The sequence below is a fragment of the Botryllus schlosseri genome, chromosome 2 (assembly GCF_051294905.1).
Source record: "Botryllus schlosseri isolate E-star chromosome 2, Bs_hap1, whole genome shotgun sequence".
In the NCBI taxonomy this organism is placed as follows: domain Eukaryota; kingdom Metazoa; phylum Chordata; class Ascidiacea; order Stolidobranchia; family Styelidae; genus Botryllus; species Botryllus schlosseri.
In genome coordinates, this window is record NC_137237.1 from 16277327 (window position 1) to 16298359 (window position 21033).

At 40.1% G+C, this 21033-nt stretch overlaps 1 protein-coding gene and 2 long non-coding RNA genes across 3 annotated transcripts in view; 1 reads left to right on the forward strand and 2 right to left on the reverse strand.

The window, feature by feature from the left end:
* Window positions 1-21033, reverse strand: part of LOC145433854 (uncharacterized) — a 155889-nt gene that overhangs the window by 108356 nt on the left and 26500 nt on the right. Inside the window, exon 2 of the long non-coding RNA XR_013913212.1 lies at window positions 13798-14285. This is a non-coding gene — a long non-coding RNA (uncharacterized LOC145433854). The remainder of the gene's footprint in view (window positions 1-13797; window positions 14286-21033) is intronic.
* LOC145433848 (Golgi-associated plant pathogenesis-related protein 1-like) lies at window positions 242-8819 on the forward strand. The gene is made up of 4 exons (XM_080311104.1): window positions 242-2011; window positions 2600-2705; window positions 6083-6252; window positions 8540-8819. Exons 1-4 carry the CDS (start codon window positions 1927-1929, stop codon window positions 8692-8694), a joined length of 516 nt encoding a protein of 171 aa, XP_080167230.1. The 5' UTR covers window positions 242-1926; the 3' UTR covers window positions 8695-8819.
* LOC145433852 (uncharacterized) lies at window positions 15883-20279 on the reverse strand. Its single transcript, XR_013913210.1, has 4 exons — window positions 20077-20279; window positions 19436-19540; window positions 19163-19270; window positions 15883-16666 (listed from the first exon to the last, which is right to left on the reverse strand). It is a non-coding gene; the product is annotated as an uncharacterized LOC145433852 (long non-coding RNA).

A 21033-nucleotide genomic window follows, 5' to 3' on the forward strand; every position in this document is an offset into this window, starting at 1 on the left:
TACTGTGATATAACCGGTATATGCGAAACTACGCGGCCTGAAATTACGCACATGAACCATACCACCACTCTAAATTTTATTGGCCGAGAATTTCGTGGAAAGATATTCGTATATATTTTTCGCGTGAAGCACGACGAAAAATCAGCACTCTCTTCGAAAACAGCTCGTGTTTGAGCAACACTGATTGACGCTGATTTGTCAAAAAAGTTTGCATATATTATGCAAGTGCAAAAATTATATAAACACAGGTGCACTAGTATACTACATAAGTAGCGAACGACATTCAAGTAGCGTATAATTAAAACATTTCCTATGCTGACACTACACGTTTGATGATACCGTTGACAACTTTATCCTGGGAATTGGAGACATGAATTTTAAATCGTTTTCGATAAATGCCGGAAATCATTTTGTATTTAGTCATAAGTATATGATATTACTCTCGGTTCATTTTGTTGGGGTTACCAACACCGAGTTTTCTGCGATGCCTTGGATCGAGTTGGCAGACCTAGGCGGTTTAGGGTGCCGTATTTCACTTGTGTTGCAGGACGGAAGAGAAGGCGTGGATTATCACTTTGCTGTTAGACTTTTTGCGAAAAATTATTTATTCGTAGCGATATTTTCTTGCCGAGTACCGGCAACATGTAATTTTGTGCGTGTTTGCCAGGACGTCCGTGAAATAGGAAAGGACCAAATTTGACAGCTCTGCTAAAAGCGAAATGCTGCCGTGTAGGTTTCAAGCATACCTAATATAAAAATACTTGTATTTTCGATTGAATAGCGAAGAAAGAAAAGAAACAGCAAGCGGACACCCTGCAAATCTCAAACTGTTGGATTATCCGAAGGAAGCTTGCGTGTATATCTCAGGCCGTAATAATTTTCAAAGGCGTGTCCATAAATGCAACATTTTACTGCAACTTTTGTTAAAAATTAGGTGCAATTTTCTCACGATTTTAGTGCAACAACTTTCCCCATTCTATTGTTGATGGTATCAAACAGTTTTGAAAATCTATATAGGCCTACTCCCAGATAACAAAATTGGTTGCGATCTCACGGCGTATCATATGCTTTCTATGTCAAATAGATGCCCCAGAGGATTAAATTTTTGCACCTCTCCTGCAGATTGATTAACACTAGTTGCGCATGCACAATAACTCCTTCGTTACTGTGGCATTAAACGTCAATTAACCTGTCGTGACACTGCGATGCTGTACTGTATTGTATGTCAGGCAAATATATTAGCCTCCATAATTGAAACTTGGACGAGTTAAAGGCACACTGCCGGTTGAATATGATGTGGTCTCGAATTAAAGTTGTAGACGCGAAAAAGATTTTCCTAGCTGAAAGCTACTTTATGCGAACTACAGTTAAATGAAGAATTTTACGAAAAGCACCATTCCAATTCAGCTATCGCTGTCGTATCGAAGTCATGCGGTATTGCATCGTGACCCTTTTTGAAATTTATGCCACGCATTTCCAAGCTGTTGCAGTTTCTCGACGCGGTCAAGGAAAATAAGTAATTTTAGATAGTTGTCACATTGTATTATGAATATGATAGCGTATTATGATACGAAGCATTAACGTGACATGAATGTTCAACATGTCCGGTTCTGTTCTTGGTAACTCAAAACCATTATATTGTACTGTAATCACAAGAACGCTATGTATAATCCTATAGTGAACGCCACAAGTCTCAGTTGACCCAATTTTTGCGATTTCAGGGCTACTACAGTTTTATTGCGAACAGCTTTTGTAAAAAAATACCTATTCCTTACCCAGCGCGATGAATGATTTTGCATAGCAGCGTAGAGAACACTGCAACGTTACAATTAATCTGTGCGAGTTACTTTTTTCTTATATTTGTTTCGTCTCGTAGATATCTTATTTCATGACATACCTTGATAAATTCAATAGTTCATTGATTCCATGGGTAATTTTATTGTGATAACCAAAAAGTCAAAAGAAGAAGGTAGTCCCAATCCTGAAGAGAGAACTATTGATGAAGTTGCAGGTAGGATAGAGTATATCCGGGATGTCAAACTTGATGCGGGTGGTGGGTCGGATTTAAAACTGTGCTCAGTTATATTGTATATAATGTACAATAAGGTTGATAATGAAGCATTCCACAGAAAACAAAGTTATTGATTTGGAAGTAACATTTTGGCATGACATGACTGCTCCAGTCCGCAAGTTGAATTCGGCCCATGACCCGATGTGAGCTTGACATTCCTGCTATAGACAGTTCAAACATCCCTTAAGAACCCCCGGTTGACTACGCCGCACAGTATGTAAAGAGATGTAGAGAAAATCATCTAACACCTAGGAATTACCAGACAAAGTATTCATCGATGATAGCGGTGTAGAAGTGGTGCATGCAGTGACTTCCTACACAAGATATGAAGGCAATCGCCCATGGTGTTTTGAAAGCCAAATCAGTTTAAATAGGCTACTGTATAACGAATTCAAAGTTTTCGTACATTACTGGTATTGAATATTATTCGTCCAAAACGTCTCCTGACACTCTGGATTATGCTAAAACTTCATTTGCAAATGGGTTTCTTTTACAACGACAAAATTAACGTCATTGCATATTATTTAGGAAACCAGTTCGCACAACAACTCATTGATACTCAGAACATCTACAGAATGAAGCATGGAGCTGATCCGCTAATTTTAGACGATGGATTATGTGAAGATGCTCAGGAGTAAGTGGATTGCAAATGAAACACAATTCTAATAATCTCACTCGCAAGCATATTGAATTTAAATCAGTGCTTGTCAACCTTCTTTGGAATGGTATAGCCACTTTTAACGGTTACTGAAACTTATACAGCCAGGTCCACTCAACACACCGGATCTGTATAGTAATCCTAATCGGCAAAGGTTCAGCGTTAGGCATTGACGAATGCAAACAGAAAATTTCGTCATACTTCATAATCCCACTATCACTATATCATGTTCGTTTATTAGTGCTGTGTATGCTTCCGATTTTGCCTAATTTTGATTGCTTCATGTGTTTAATGTGACTGTGGTTTTTACTAACCCATTCATGATCATGCTTCTTGCATATCATGAAACTACTTCATTTTGTTTGCCATCGCATTGTTATCTAAACGTGTTGAAGATTACCTTGTTTTGTGACATAACGCTCATATTCTACTGTATAGTGTATATTTCTTATATATATCATATATGTTTCACGCTATACGTTTCCTGACATGTACGAGGTAGCCTACTGGTAATTACAAATCGCTAAAGTTGAAGTTTTCTTTACCAATTGCGACATCACGGTTAATATATTAGCCTGTACAGTGTACATAAAGTAGAGTAAAGCAACGCTGATGTCACGACAGGTTGTTGTGGATGTTGTTGTTGGATATTCACGGTGTTTCGGCCACATTGGTCATTTTACACCAGGCCCAAATTCTTTATTGTGATTCCGTATTTACCAGCTTTCAGCACGACCCACTTGTAGGCTTTTTTAAGACATCTCTTACGCGGATCACACGGTAAAGAGCAGCCTAGATAAACCTCCAACACTTAGGTAGGAATTGTGGAGCCGATATCGGTCTGATTCGAACCCTCAACCCATTGGTGTTGCAGTTGTGGAACGTACCACTATACACCATCCCGCCACTCATGACAGGTTAATTGAGGATTAGTGCCGCAGTACCGCATTTCGCGGTCAGCATAGCTGTCAAATTTCCCATTTCACGGACGACCTGGAAAGACGGCTGAAAATTACCTTTTGCCGGTACGCAGCCAGAAAATAACGCAATGTGGAAATAATTTTCTGCAAAAATTCAAGCAGCAAACAGATGACCCCCCCCTCTCCCCCCCCCCCCAGAAACAATCAAATAAAACACCTTAAACTCCGTAGGTCTGCGAGCTCGATCCAAGGCATTCTACAAAACTCGGTGTTGGCGCCTTTAACAAAATGAATAGCCTGGTAAATGTGACCCAGTGTCAATGTGATTTTCGGTAATCTTGCCAGGGCGCCACAGGGCCTCCGTAAAATGGGAAAGGAACAGTTTTGGGATCAAGTCACTACCTTCAAGTCATTGAACATTTTGACTCCAGTCAAGTCAAGTCATTCGAATTTTGTAGGTCAATCGCGTCAAGTCAATTCACGAGACAAGTCACAACGTCATGTCGAATTTCCGTAGTTCGAGGCAGGATTTAAGTCATTGCATCTTGCAAGATGATGGAAGTAGCCTACAGATTGATTTACTATTAATTATGAATCGAGAAACGACTATCGGGTTAATTATACGTTCAACGGAGCGTGGTATGACTCACACGTAAATCTACTAGGCCACGTCGATAACTGTCCGCCAAATAGATGAAAGAATATGAAAACTCGCAGACTTGACACATATTGATACGAGGCAATACAAAATACACCGAGACATCCATACGAGACAATTTAAGCCTGTGCGAATTGTTGACGAGTAATATATATGTGTAAAAAAGATTGCCACTGAGCAAAGGGGAACTGCTATAACTATCAGTCTACGAAAACGCAAGCTCCAATCACTGCGTTTGCGGTCAGTTTATTTGAGACTTAGCGACGGAGCCTCAGTAAAACCAGGCTGCGCAATTGTTAAATGAATGATTGCTTACACAGATCATAACAGCTAGACGAGATCATGTACCAACGGGTACAGCGATTTAGTCGACATCGATTCCGTGATTACTTGAAATTGACTCGGCAATTGGGTCACGAGTCAATCGACATTTTTGAGACGCCGCGTCAAGTCAATTCCTTTCTACAAAGTGACTCGAGTCAAGTCAATTCATCTGAAAAAGTTGACTCGACTCTGATTCGAATCAAGACATGATAGTAGTCGTCCCAACACTGGAAAGGACCTCAAATTTGAATCACTCATTTAGATTCGGCACGACACTTGATAACATTTGCAGTAAAGAGTTGCATGGAAAATAAATAAAAAAGTTGGAAAAAGTTGCATCATAAAATTCCTACAAACCAGTGTTGGGATCAAGTCACTACCTTCGAGTCACGAGTCACCTTGATTCATTGCACATTTTGACTCGAGTCGAGTCAAGTCAAGTCAAGTCAATCGATTTTTGAAGGTGACTCGAGTCGAGTCAAGTCACCCGTTTTTTGGAGGTGACGCGAGTCAAGTCAAGTCAAGTCACGAGTCAAGTAACAATTCAAGTCAAACTGAATTTTTGAAGTATCAGTGACGATTTAAAGTCATTACATTTTGCTAGCTGCATGAAAGACAGAATAATTGGCAATTCATCTTGAATCAAATAACAAATATAAAATTGAATATGCATGCAAGACGGCGTTGTATCGCCCACGCACACGTAGTACTGCAAATAAAATACGTGAGTAACTGTATAAAGCTGCATGCTACAGTCAGTTATTATCAGCCAAGAGGATCAAATACGAAGCCTCGAGAAGTTGTAACAAATTGATATGGTATACAATACACTACTCATCTACACATCCGTGAGAATATAAACGCATAAATTCTATTCGCTATTGATTGTAATCATACAAGAGGGTTGGTAAAGGTGGTAACTGCGCAATATAGGCACTGGGCCGCCTAAGAAACAGAGATACGTTGCTATTAGATTAATCTACTGCTACTAAGACAACAAAAGCTGTGATCATTTCGTTTTTGGTCAATTTATTTGTGATATAACAAATGATTATCAGTCAATGACTGGTTAGTGGTTTCTCTCACAATGTGACGCAGGCGTATCGCGAACATTACGAATATACAGAAAATACAATGATTTAATCGACACCGTTTACTTGATGACTTGAAATTGACTTGTAAATTTTGCTCCGAGTCACGAATCAATTCGTATTGTTGAAGCGCCGAGTCGAATCAAGTCAAGTCATTTTTGCAAAGTGACTCGATTCAAGTCAATGCATACGAAAAGGTTGACTCGTGTCATCCCAGCACTGCCATAAACAGCTTAATATATCACACTACTTAAATTCTGAGAATTTAGGATGCTGCCTGAAGCTGTAAATTGTGAGGAAAGTTGCAAAAACCATTCGATCAGTGCAGTAATTGATCTCTGCCTAATTAATCGTTACCAGATGGGCGGAGTGCCTGGCAAGTATGGGAAAGCTGGAGCACTCAAACACCGGTGACGGCGAAAATTTGGCATTTCGTGGTCAATCGATAACAGTGAAACAGATTGCAGACATGTGGTACCACCAACTAGAATATTATGACTTCAACGATCCTGGATTTACGAACGACACAGGTGGGGCTTACGCCGTCGTAAACAATGAGTGACTATCGTTACTTTGTCTAACGCCTACAACCTAACATAGTTTACCCGATATAGATGAGACCAAATAACTAGAGATGTGTCATAAAGTGTCATCTCACATTTATAGACTTGCCAGTTCGATCGAAGAACGAGGCTTGTAAATTGTTGACATTGATTCGTCATGGTTGCTGATAGTGGGGCTCTACATGGTATATTTCTTTACGTATATATATCTTCATGTGTCTGTGTATGCTCTAGTCCCAAGCCTATGGGCCTACGCCCTTCTTGAGGTTGCGACTTTGACTCCTAGTCCCGTCTACTTCATGAACGAAATCCCGATACTCCCTACTCTCTGTCACAGCCTTGACACTGAGCATCCATACAGAAGGCATATAGGTAAATCCTATATTGTATTGGGACTTAGGGAAGCTTTGCTACGAGTTTGACAAGTCTGCACTGTCAGAGATGATCTGGACCCGATATCTGTCCACTGTTCGTAGACTAGACAGTAGGGGTGTTCAAAATGACTTTCTTTCTCAAATTGCACTGGCTACTTGATAAATTGTTAGGTTACCTAATTTGAGCTTACACCACAAATTTGGTTCAATTCCAACCAGTAACCGCATTGCTACAGGAGAAGAAAGTTTCTATATATTATGTAAAAAAAAATTTTTTTCAATTTCAAAATTTTCTGTTCACCCCATGAAAGTGTTAGGTTGTCTATACTAACGATGATTATTTTTTTAGGGGTCCGGAGGGGCCACAGCCAACCTCCCCCAGTGGGGATAGCTGTGCCTACAGCTGAGATATTCCACCCAGCTGTAGGCACTCCCCAGTGGTAATAGGGTTACTAAGTGTCGTAAGGACACGAAGAACCCATGGTTACTCCAGGTACTGTTTTTCTTCAAGTTTCTCTTTACCAGTTAAGGTGAGACCAACAAGGGTTTTGCGGGAAAAACCGGAGTGCCCGGCGAAAAACCCTGCCCTGTTGGCTCCAGAGAGCTGGCACAAGCAGGCTTTGGAGGGGGCGTCTGTAGCTGCTTATCCCTCCGCTACCGTACGTGTGCCTGGGACACTGGCCCGTCGGTGCGGTACCAGATCCCGGTAGGTACGAACAGTGATTCGGCACTGGTTTTTAGAGGTAGCGCGATTCCTGCCCCTTAACAGGAATCAGCGAGCTTGCCTCAGGACAACCAAATGATGCAATCGGTGCATCCAGCGATTGGACCAAGTGGTTCATTTAAGGCGAGCATATCGCACTGAGTACGATTAACATGGATGCTTACCTTAATACAGCCAAATACTCCAACGACGATTACCAAATTTGACTCGATTCCAAGCGGAGTTATTGCCGTCGAAAAATTTTGATTTGAATAAAATAGTATTTACGGTGGGCACAATCACAATAAATAATTAAAGAATTGGTTACCGTTTTACTATTTTATTCAAATCAAAAATTTTCGACGGCAATAACTCCGCTTCCACTGGTTGGAATTAAGTCTAACTTGGTGGACATTGTTTCTATAGACAACCGAGCACTTTCATGGGGTGAACAGAAAATTTTGTTTGAAGTTTTTGTTTAATAATTTTTATGTATTAAATAGAAACTTTTTTCTGTGGCAATGCGGCTACTGGTTTGAATTGAACCAAATTTGGTGTGTAGGCTTAAATTAGGTAACCCAACAATTTTATCAAGTAACCAGTGCAATTTGAGAAAAAAGTCATTTTTGGACACCTCTCCTAGACAGACATGCTGCGGAGTCGATAGCTTAGCACGATATATGCGCATTGCCCAGATATTTCCCAGAGCTGATATCTGCATGGGACAGCGGCCCAGACAGGATGCAGACTTCATATTTGCGCACTGTGTCGAGCCTGGCATGCTCCAGAGCTGATATTTGCACCCTAAATAAGCCAAACATACATGGATGTGATTTTTCTAGGCATAACCGTGATATTTAAGTATATTTCCAATGGCATCTTCGATATCCACTCAAGTACTATTATATGCGTTATCTCACCATATCCACGATATCCTTTTCGTGACTGGCTCTTATTACATGTTGAAAAAGACAATAAATCCATCAGAGTTGAGTTGCAGAGTCATGCGCGGTCCATATTCAATTATCATGCTTTACGAAGTTACCGATGGCTACAGTGACATGACCTAATATGGGCTTTATTGTTTAAATGCTTGAATACTACTTGAATAGGCCTACACTTGATCTATCGGACTGACAGGCAATTTCCCTTCATGTACTTTCCCGATTTTCTGCAGGTCACTTCTCCCAAATGGTATGGGTTGACAGCAAAACATTTGGCGCCGGTTTCGCAAAAGGCAAGAAAGGCACCTACGTGGTGGGACGATACAGACCAGCTGGCAACGTCGATAAACGTAGATCATTCAGGAGAAATGTCTTGCCGCTGAAATGAACAAGAACCCGTATTTAGATCTCTATTTGTATGTATAAAATATATCAAAACCATACATTTATGCTGTAAGTAAACTTGTCATTCTCGGTATGGTTACTGCAACAATAATTTTTCGATGAACTTCACGTTATATATCCCCATACACTCTACAGCGGTGTCTCACAACCGATGTGTTGTGGCGCAGATCAGAAAGGGATGCACAGCGCTGCTCTTAACGGTATATGTAGCTCATTGCTTAATAGAGTTGGCTGCAATGAAATTTTCGTTATGTTTGGAAGCTGAGAAATCGGTGGATGCAGTCCTTTTTCCTAGAACTGGGGGATGGGTTTTGAAGAATCTAAGGTTGGCTCCAAGCCTTCTGCAATCTTGAGCTTTGGATGTGTTGGAGTTCTGATGGCAGTTTTAATTTCTCGTTACTTACAAGGGTGATAATCAATTTAAATGCCTCAATATTGAATCATATGATACCATATCCATTTAAAATACCGATGATTGATTTTGACTCATTCCGAGTTCAGTCAGATCATAATCACCGCTGTGTTGAGAGAAGGCCGAACTGCGATCTATTAACCAGAGTGAGTTAACAGGAGTAACAATACGGCGGAACGATAAGTTGATGCCGTTGTTATGTTCGTGTATTGGCGGTGACAGCCTCTGATATATATAGGACTAGTAATTACTAATTAGTGCCAATCATTTCATCGTGTGCCTCGTTTAGTTTTATACCATTTCTATGATCTACTACGGCTTTTATGTCTATGTGTTCTCTGGATGATAATCATTTGGTGGTCACGTGTCTTATAGTGATTCTGCTGTTAAAGATTAAATACATTGAATTCGTATTGAAAGTTTGTTGTATATTCACTGTTCTACAAATAAGGCATATGTTAAACATAAAACTTGGCTCCTAATTATTACCTATGGGTAGGGTTGTGTTTAAAACAAAAATCCATTTAAAACAAATATTTTTAAAACATGGCCCTTGTTTAAAACATGTTTTTCATCGTTTTTTTAAGCCATGACGTCACGCATATTCAATTGTGACGTCATGGTGGGTTGATATTCACAATTGAAAATATCGGGTAAATGTAGTTCCTTTGAAGAAATAGGCGACCAACCCCCGTCATATACGGACCAAAAATATCTTTAACCAGGACTACATCGTCTTGCAGCATTTTTACGGTCGGCGGTCATCATCAGCAGAACAATCATTCCGTACCAAATATCTATGTCTGCGTAATAGAGATGTTGAACTGACTATTTCGAGGGTTCCAACCATCCCATATCGTATACGTCGGCTCTATCGGGCGGTAATCGTCGTCCGTAGGCTCATACAACATGTTTTTGGAAAGTATTTACACAATGATGGCATAATTATATAATTTATTTTTATAGGCGATCGTTTAAAACACTGTTTGAAACATGTTTTAAACAAAGTGTTTTAAACAACCATTTGTTTTAAATGCAACCCTGGGTCTATTACATCCGGTTTGCAACCAAGTTACAAGGCTCCCAGTCACAAGTCAATCTCACGTTTATAGTTTTGACTCGAGTCAGGTCAAGTAATTTTAAATTCAACACCGAGTCAAGTCCGAGTCCAAGTCAGCGAGCAGAGAGTCGAGTCCGAGTCCAAGTCATTGTGTTGACCGCTCAGTTCTCAGTTAAAGCTTGTTGAAACCACTTTTTATAACTCTGTTTCGTGATATTGAATGGTTCACATTTATAATATAATAATTTTCCTCACTTTTAGCAGTTTCTGGTCGCATTTTCATGTACCAGTACCAACAGACGAAATCCCAATAGTGTGGTTGCTTTACTATTCTTAGAAATTACAATGGAATAACGGTCTTGGTCGTCTGAGTCTCGAGTCATATGACTTGGTTCGAGTCGTGCGAAATGACTCGAGTCCAAGTCGAGTCAATACACAAATTGACTTAAGTCGAGACATTTCCGTATTTAAAGAAAATGACTCGAGTCAAGTCCAGGAATCGGAAAATCGTGACTCGAGTAGGACCCTGTATTACATTAACGTTAATCATGACGTACATAGAATTATTACATCGCGAGAAATAACACTTCTGCAGTTCAACCTCGATTCAGTCGTATATGTTCGATTAATCCAGTGGAGGGCAACCTGTGGTCGTAGAGGGAAACTTGTGCGGCTGTGGACACATAATTCAATTAGTATGTGCTGGCGGCCGTCGTCATGAATTTTGAATTTACAAATTAACTCATAAATTTTCGAGAGATTGAATAATCCTTGAGATATTTATTTGATATTGAAATTTTATTCACCCTATAGTCCCGATTCAATGCGACTTCATATTCGATTTAATATAGTAGCGCCCTTTGCGATCTGAGCCCAAGAGTAGTGGTTCTCAACCGTCGATCCGCGGACCGGTACCGGTCTGTCAGGTATATTACAATTTTATACCTAAATTTAAAGGTGCAATATGTATTAGGCTTGTGTGGCGAGATAACGTAGTGGTATAATGCACGGCTACACCACCAATAGGTCGCGGGTTCGAGTCCGACCGAGGTCGACTCCAGAATTCCTACCCAAGTGTTGGAGGCTTATCTAGTCTCCTCCCCGCAATCTCATCCGCGTTGGCGGTGTCTTATAAATGCCAAGAAGTTTGCCGTGCTTCAAGTCGGCAGCTACGGAATAAAAGTGAAGAATATCGGCCTGGTGTAAATGACCACAGTAGTCGACAAATACTGTGAATAGCACAAACAAACATGTTGAAGTCATGTCCATTGATAAAATAAATAAAACATCAAATTTTTAACTGATTGAGAACTTCGTGAGATAACATTAGGTCTGAAGACATGTTCGATTTGACACCGCACATCCGGTAGTTTCCAATTTTTTATGGTCGTGACTCCATTTCCAATTTGAAAATGTTCCGTGGCCCACCTCAAAATTTCATCAGCTCATTACTAAGGTCGACACATTTGCCAAGACGACGTACAAGCGACCAGTACAAGCTGACTCACTAAACCGCGAGGTTTGCGCGATCGTTCGTTTTCGATTAATTCATTTTGTGCAGGACAGTGACTGCCGCACCCAAAACCCCTCAATTGGAGCGGGGTCGAGCTCGAAGTGGGTCCCCAAATTATTTCGTGAATGAACATATATTATAGAGTAATTTTTGAAACGTTATCTACCTTTTTCAAATTGTTTCCGCGCTTTGCGCGATTTAGTGTCACAAAATGTATTCATTACTGGGTTCATAACACAACCAACACAATGAAGTTTAGGCTAACATGGAACTCCCAAAAGTGTGCCAAAATTTGGCTGCGAGAAAACCTTGGCCTGAAACGACTGCCCTTTGTCGAGCGAAAACTTCGATATACGTCTAATTCAGTGGTCGGGAACCTATGGCTCGCGAGCCATATATGGCTCTTTTGGGTATAAGATAAGTTATTTGCCAAATATTTATTTTTGTACTGAATTGATCAATATTGCATCAACTTGTTAGTAAATTTTCTTCGCGGCCGGAATAATTATTCTCGTGGCATTATAAACATGTCTTTGGGAGGTAAGGCAATGCCGTCTTCAGGTTTAGGGGCTTGGACCCCCTTTTTTCAAAATCCTCAAATTTAAGTTACTGTCGCGACGGCGACCAATATCACTCGCCAACTCGATGTACCCGACTCGAAATTTGGATAGCGCGATAAGTTGGTTGATCAAAGAGAATAGCAGGCATGGCGACGGCAATATGACAGCTTGGTTTCAAATACACACTGTATTCCTGATCTACAGCGCGAAATGAGCTGCTGTGGACGTGACATTCACAATTACAAACTCGATTTACAAGCGACGTCATATCTATCCACGTTCTTGATTGGCAAGTAGCTCTGTAGTACCGGCAATAAAACGTAGGCGTGTAGCGCAACGTTATATGTTACCGCCTAATACTTTGAGAATTGAGAAGTCGATCATTATTTAGATTTTCGGAATCTGTGGATTAATATCAGTTATAATAAATTCCAAGATATTTACAGTTTACAATATTTACAATTTACGTTATCAATGGTGAGGCTTGGCCCGTCTGTGCCTTACCTCTCGTTTCGCGCTATATTTTCGAATAATAAATATGCAAATTGTGTGAATTTTGGAGTAAAATACTCAAAACCAAGTCATTCATGAACATCAATAGACAATAACAATAGTAATTGAAGCTTTTACAATTTTCGTTCACTCATCCTGACGACAAGTGAGGCACTGCCTCACTTGCCTACCCTGATCCCACGTCACTGATGTATCACAGATTAGAGTCGGTAGGCCTGGATAATGCTAGTGACCATGTTTGGCTCCACCTACGCATATGATCATGGGTTCTCGTATTTAAAAGGACCATCACGACGAACCTACTGTCCCGCAACTCAAGTTTCGCATGCTCAAATAAGGCAACCAGCATGATTAGTTCTAGTTTTCATGGGAAAATGTGGCGCACACGACAAACCCCACGTAGTGAGTTCGAATTAGTGTTACCATAATGCCAGGAATTTTCAATTGTGACGTAACAGCTGATTGACATGTATGGCTCTTTCGGAGTTAAAATGGAAAAAATAACGCCAATATGGCTCTTCGGACAAAAAAGGTTCCCGACCTGTGGTCTAGTTGAACATCGGCGCCTAAATGGCTGGCGCTGAATCTCGCTGTCCTGGCAATCTGTACCCCACAGGACAAATGCCATACCACGGGGAAAAATTATTTGCGTATGAAGGAATAGCAATTTGATATCGTGTGCGTGTGGTTAGAACGTTTGGGCGATTTCAATATCTAATCGCTATAGCAGACAGGAGGTCACGAAATAATAACATGCAACGAAATAATAATTCTTACAGGCTCGCCTGAATATTAGGGATGGTGTGAACCTCTGAAAGGTTCAGGTTCGTGTGAACGCGAACCTTTTTGAAAGGTTCTGCGTGAACACGAACGTGAACCTCGTGACGTCACGTGACGTTACTTTGCTAATTCCAACCCTTTCTTTCAATAAAGTGATAGCCTTTGCCCTATATCAATGTACACGATACCTAGCGAAGATTCGGCCCACATAATGCCACAATGATGAAGTACATATCGGCGTTTTAAACGTCGCTAAATGTATCAATTGCGGTAATCGAAGGATATAATAATTGCATAAAATCAGTACCTTCCGTCGCTTTGCCAACAATTTCGACGAGGACTTACCAAGGAATATAAGCTTACGCCTTAACGGTCCTAGCCAGACCGGACAATGTGTTCTGAGTATTGATTCATTGATATTGAGCAGAGTGTACAACTGGTTTCTATACTCGCTACCGATACCACAAACAACAAGTTATGCAGCAGTAGCAAGCACCTTAATCGCACGAATTTGGTTTTAATGATACAGTAAAGATATGAAGTCAAGATTGACCCAGTACGACCGTTCGATTTTTTACATCAGAAGACGATATCAATGTCATTGATTGGTTGAATAAGCATCATTCGCTGACTACGTATATCGATTGCGGGTCAAGCTCACAGCAGAGAGTCACTAAATATTCACAAACGGAAAGCTGGATGTTCCGAGAAAATTTTTGCAGCATAGCAAGTAAAACTTTTAAGGTTGTCGAGGTGAATGGTGCATGCTCGTTTAGTGTTGATTTTCTATGCTGCCAGCACCATGCATGGAGTGGCCCGCAGTTGAAATGCAATAAATCTGAGCCAAAGATCTTATAATGGAGTGAAAATTACAATTTACCAAAAGGTTCACAGTGCAGAACCTACCAAGGTTCTGTTGTGAACGCGAACCTCTAAATTTCCGAGGTTCACACACAGAACGCGAACGTGAACCTCACGTTCACACCATCTCTACTGAATATGCTTGAATATCGATTACATGCCCGGCCTTTTTCAAGACGACACCTCACTCAGCTCTACCGGAGAATCTGATGATTCTGAGAGGATAAAAAATTCAAAGCAGTAGATATGCTGTTACCAATATTATTGACCGATGCACTCTCGAATTATAGAAAATGTTCGCGCTCGGTTCGATTTGGGGACATAAACTCTCTGCCTACACTGAGTAGAATGAGTGTGCTCACAAATTATGATGAAAATACCCATTTAACTGTGGGATCTCGGGGGCGACCCCCTCGCCAGAAGTTTGGCTCATCACCCTATAGTTCATTTTCTGGGAGGGAGGGCGACGAAGGGATTTTGTGGATGGCCAGGTGTAGCTGTTGTCAGGTGTTTTCGTGCGGTGCATTGTATTCCTGGTAGCCATAGTAACCTAGGGATAGCCGTAGTCGGCAATGAGCAAGGTAGCACGACAAGGTGCTTGGTTCGACTCCGAAACACTAAGCTATTGTCGAAGAGAAGAATTTTATTCGAGTAACTGCGGTTGGTTAAATCCACGACTTTCGGCCCGAAAGACTGTAAACTACTCTCGACGGTTGCACATTTGTCTGGGCAAAGCATTCTACCTCGATTCAGCAGAATCGCTACCGCAAAATCATATGGATGCCAACATGAACATAATTAAGTACGATTAAATCCCTCAAAATGTCACCCTCTAGCACCGTATGCTTGCGAAAACGATTGTGTATTTTACATTTTTCGTTGATTTCAATTTTTGAAAGTCCATCGGTCCGCCAAATATTAAAAAAATTTACCGGTCCGCGAGGTGAAAAAGGTTGAGAACCATTGCCCTAGAGTACAGATGCGAACAGTGGAATAAAATTATGTACCCCATGTAGAAATACCAACATGGAATCGTGTGCTCCTCACGAAAGAAATTTGTTTCTGATAACGTATGGGAGATTCTAATATTTTACCGCTATACCGACAATCCTGATGGGAGGTCAAGAAATTACACCATGCCACAAAGTGACGAATAGCAATCAGCCCACCCGAATATGCATCATCACTTATAACTTGCCCTAAATTTTCGAAAATACTCCCTCCATCAACTATACGGGTGAATCTGGTCACATGGGCTGAGAAAAGGAAAAATAACAGCGCTGTTTCGTGTGCTATCGTAGTAGAAAGTAGAAGTAGAAAATCATGAAGCGTAGAGCTAATCCCTCAAATGGGGGATTAACATTTGAGCTCGAATTTCCTCACGTGTACAATACCATATCTGCAAAAGGCGTTTCCCAATACGTATGCACATATGCCCGCATACACTCCAACCTAATTTTGCAATAGACCTATCGGCTAAAACATTTTATTTGCATGAATGAAAGAAAATACTTCATATCGGAAAGTGTGTTGAATGATCCAAAGCCGCGATGATCGCGAGCCGCACTGAAGAAACAGGAGTAGCCGACTTTGTGAAATGGGAAGAGACTGCAACATAGATATTTCATATTTTATAAGTATACCCTATTTCTCTGACCTACTTGATCAAATGTCTTTCTATACACTCACTTACCTCATGGTGGTATCTGCTTATTTGAGCTTCAAGGCGCCACATTCTTCTAGTACAAGTAAACATATAGTGGGGATGACGTTAACCCCTACACGGTTCGTGCTCGTAAGGACATGGAATTTTATAACAGGTTTTTCGTGAACGCGAACGTGAGCATTAGGACCTTCACTGACTAATAAGTTGGGTTACCTAATTAGTCAGTTTCATTGAAATAGTCTCGTTAAAATGATGGTGATATAATTCGCGAATAAAGACTTTCGCCACTAATGTAGGGTACCACAAAGCGGAAATAAATTGACAAGCCGGTAAAAAAAAATACAGCAACATATACATTGCCTAGCGAGAGTAATTAGGCATTGTCTTTTGCCGCGCTTGTAGATTTCACACAGTCATAATGAAGTCTGTGGCAGGACTCTTTACAATGCTTGATGATATTTGTATTTCCGGACTCCTATGTTAATCTCGCAGGCGAGGCAGCTGTCTTCCTTGATGTCACCATGAACCGGTAAGCATGGAATTCCTGTGTCTTCCTGTGCCGCAGAAATATGATGAGCATAAACGGCAAACTGTTAAATGATAAAGTATTGTTACGGGATATAATATTTTAAAATATTAGTATTTGTGTGGTAGTGTCAAGTATACTACACAAATTTAAGTATAAGATGTTACAGAAATATAGTCAGATATTCTTTAATGCATTTAGGACAGTGGTCGGGAACCTTTATCGTTGAAGGCCCCTTATATTGGCCTATCATACTTTCAATTGCCAAAGAACCAAAACATTAGGGTTACCATATTTTGGGAATCTGAAAAGAGCTCACTTTTTCAAAATTTTCAGGCTTACGATACTGGAATAAAAGTCATTCTTCTGGATCAAGTCTAAAAAACCCACCAGATCGTTACTTGAGCGCTGATTTCCCATATCTCAGTCCAATTTTCACATACATTTCACTAAAATTTTCAAAAATGAGGACATTTAGGCGTCTTCCGAGGACACTTTCAAAAAAGTCAAAAAAGAGGACAAATGCTCTTAAAAGAGGACGTATGGTAACCCTACATAAAACAGTTTTAACCAAATCACAATTGACAATTTCTGACGTCAATAGTAAAAAAAATCATGCTTAAAACAAGGGCCACGTTTTAAACAGTTTTTTTTTGTTTATCCACACATATAACCTACAAAATAAAACGCCCGAGTTCCTTCACATCGATGCGTGTCTTCAAACAACAATCAGGTATGCCAAGGATTTTCAACCCATAGGCTGTGAACCTGTTTTTATTGGCCCACAGAGTCAGCATGGTATTGTAACCGCCCGACTCTGGAGACCCAATGAGTTTGGAATCTCCGATTGGCAAGATCAGTCATGCGTACAGAAAGGGCATTGGAATTATTACACTGGTCAACACAACTTTTGTTGACTTTGATCCGACAATTGACGTTGACTAACTTTTGGGCGCTGAATTCAAAAATGACTTATGTTTTTCTCTATCACGTCAAGTTTTTGGGTTAGTCACTCCCACCTAATAGTACTACTTTTAATATTTTGTGTTTATTGTATAAAACGTTTCAAAAACCCCAAGCAGCCGAAAGTAAAACAATAGGTTTCAAATAACAATTGCACTGCTTTATTTGGTTGATTTAAACTGATATTGCTTCTGCAGGCATATAAAGTGCGAGTTTCAGGGTTCACATTTTCTCTAATGACTCATAATTCTGTGGGTTGTCTCGTTTAATACTGCCGGCAATAGTCTGCTAACATTGTAAGCTCCAATCCACTCTGGTATTATATTACCTCAAACATCTTCAGATATTGTAGGACACTTTCTCCTTGCCCATCGCTGAATATGCCAAGGTTTTCCGTGAAATTATTTTGATATGTTAGCTTTTTTAATGTCTTCTGTACGACATAAACATATGAAACTGAAAGTAGCACATGGGTATCAGGGTTACATGTGCATTGTGCATCTTTATTGTCTGGCCACTAAGAAACACAATATCTCAAACTGACAAATATGATCCAATCGTGCTTGTGATATTGCAACAATTCAACGTTTCTGTATTATTCACGAAGAATAACTGAGTGTGTAATTGCTACTGCACCTAAAACGTTGCCATTTTGGAGAATGCCACACTATAGGATCCTTCTTGAGCTACCAATAGACATTCGGCATTCACTTGAGCTGTAAATCAGGATTCCTAGCTTCCCCAGCAACCCATGGTAACAGTATCCTGCCAATGCCAGTATCACGGCACTACATAAAGCTACCGAAAGTAGCCCTATGATGAAAACGCCGTTTCTCATGATAAGTGATATATATTCTCTCTCTTGCCGAATAATATTGTCTCAATTCGCAAGGATGCTAAAATTCCGAATATTCCTATTCCAAGTCCCGAAGCCTATATAAAATCATTTAACTTGTGTTGATGGACTATTCTGCGTTCTGAATAATCTTCGATTTCAAAATCTTCATCATTAAGCCTGCTATACCCCTAATTATAGGATAATTACTAATGCCAATCATCTCATAGTTTGAGGTGGTTAGGTAAGTCATGTGATGAGTATCTGATTATCGACTTGCTAGCAGCTGTATGAGTACATGTGTTATTGACGTGTATTTTATAATGTACCCTTACATATGTAGCATCTCTTTTACGAATACGAATAACCGTCCTTTATAGATCGAGCCCTTGCATGAAAATTATAATTTGGCAGTGTTATCGTCGCTTGAACTGCGGGAGAATAGGGCCTTGCAAAAGCCTGAAGGGAAAGCAGATCTTCTTTTGCAGTTGTAGCAGTCTCAACAGATAGTTTGATGGCGTGGAGCGTCATGACTGTTGATGAGAGAATTCTCAAATCTAAAATTCGGACTATAGCCTACACAGAGCAATAACTATGAATCGGAGTTATATCGCGCGGTGCGCGAAAATAGTTTTATTCGACCGCAGTTTCGCGCCCCAGTTTGAGAACCACTGTTCTATGACGTGCTGAATCGGAAATCGGAAATAAAATTAGAACGGGTAGAGTAATGAAGTAATAAAGTAGCGACATATAAACACTCACTTTTTCGTAGCCTCCTTGTTTTATGAGTCATACAGCTTCCAAGCCCTCTATCCACCAAGCAGTAATTTGCTTTACACCGGTTTCCAATTAGTTTGAGAACCCTCATAACTTGATGATAAAATGAGAAAGATTAAAATGTTCAGCGGTTAATTTATTATGCGATCAAACATATATTTGAGCAACATTTCACCATGTGCAAGTGCATGGTAAAATCGCATTAAGACGATACAATACTCTTGTAGTCTTGCTTATGCTTACGAAAGACCAACAAACCTGATCTCTTGGACTGATGCGCATCAAGTTCATCACAAGAATACTTGAATAGCAATAGGAAAAGTAAAGACCAGGCAGCAGATGAGTTCATCGCCAATTTTCATTCTGCAAAGGAATTTGAAAGTTATTTGTGTTTATTATAATAAAACGACATAACCAACGAAAATGAACTCGTGTGAGTGCCAATCACCACGCGATGCTGATGAGACATTATGTAGTTCATGTTGCAACAATCCCCGAGGTCCAACAATCATTTTGCGCGAGTCAATATCATTTTCTACTATCTGAGAAATAATCGTATTGTATCGTAATTGTATCGCATGTTTATGACAGCTCGTCGACGAGGACATTATTATCTCTAGCAGCTCGGTGTGAAATTACGCAAAGCGCAAAATCTCGACGCTTCGATTCATGCCTGCTGTTAAAGCCTACCTAACATCCCGTTGTACAATGTACATGCACATTGCATATGTTTTGATAATACCAATATGCTACATACGCAAATGCACAAAACGCATAATGTGCAATGTGCCCGGACGATTTTCCTGATTTTCAACATACCTCCTTTAATTAATGCAAGCAATATAGTTTTGTGGTCTCCCCACTAGAGTATAAATCATTGAAATTTAAACACAACTTACCAACTTTGGATCATCTGCAAGTACGCTTCGTCACTGAATTAGCGGTCAAATGCCAAACAGATCATTCCATTAAGTGCATATATATTCTTCGTGTATCTCCCGCTGATTTCTCTCTCCTCGGCCCTTTTTTGCATGCCTAGTTTATATCACACTTCATTGAGATAGTCTTTTGACATCTTCGAAATCGAGTTTATATCTTATGTCTTACGTAATACTTGATTGGATAGGAATTGTTTGACTGTCTTCCACAATAAAACACGAGCTCAGCGACGCATATCAAGTACGATGGATTAGCTGGACAGGTTCGGGACGGAAGCTCCACCTAAATACTTTAGAGAAGCTTGCATATGCGAATATCAGAATATAGAAACATCGAAATAGTAATGCAAGTTGCATGCTCTAGCGACCTGTTCGATTATCAAATTAAGGGGGTTTTGATATTTCCAGAGTCAGTTTAGCTAACATTATTTCTCGTCGATCGATATATAGCCGAGTAGGTCGAACATAACGTGCATGATCTTTAAGGGGATGAATAACAACTAGTTGGAATAGGAAACTGCGGCCCATGGGCCAAATGATGCAGGCATGCTTCTGACGCTATGCCTGTATATCCATGCTACTAATGAAACGTTTTCTAGAAGAACTACCACCCTAGATACAACACCAACAACACCAACGTTAAAAGTCATCACTTAAAGTCATGTACAAAGTATTAATTATAGTTTATGTGGTTACTTAATACCTTCTTGGTTCATGCTTGTATTGGAATAACCGCTCGATACGACCTCGCTTAGTTGTATTGTAGGGTTCGTCAAAAACGTTGTACACCAAAATATGCTCCATTACAAACAATAGAATTTCAATTATTACCATTCGAAATTTAGGAGAATTTTCTAAATAGTAGTATTCATGGTGACAAGTTTCCGTAGGCTACTTCGCCATGAACAAACTTCTGGT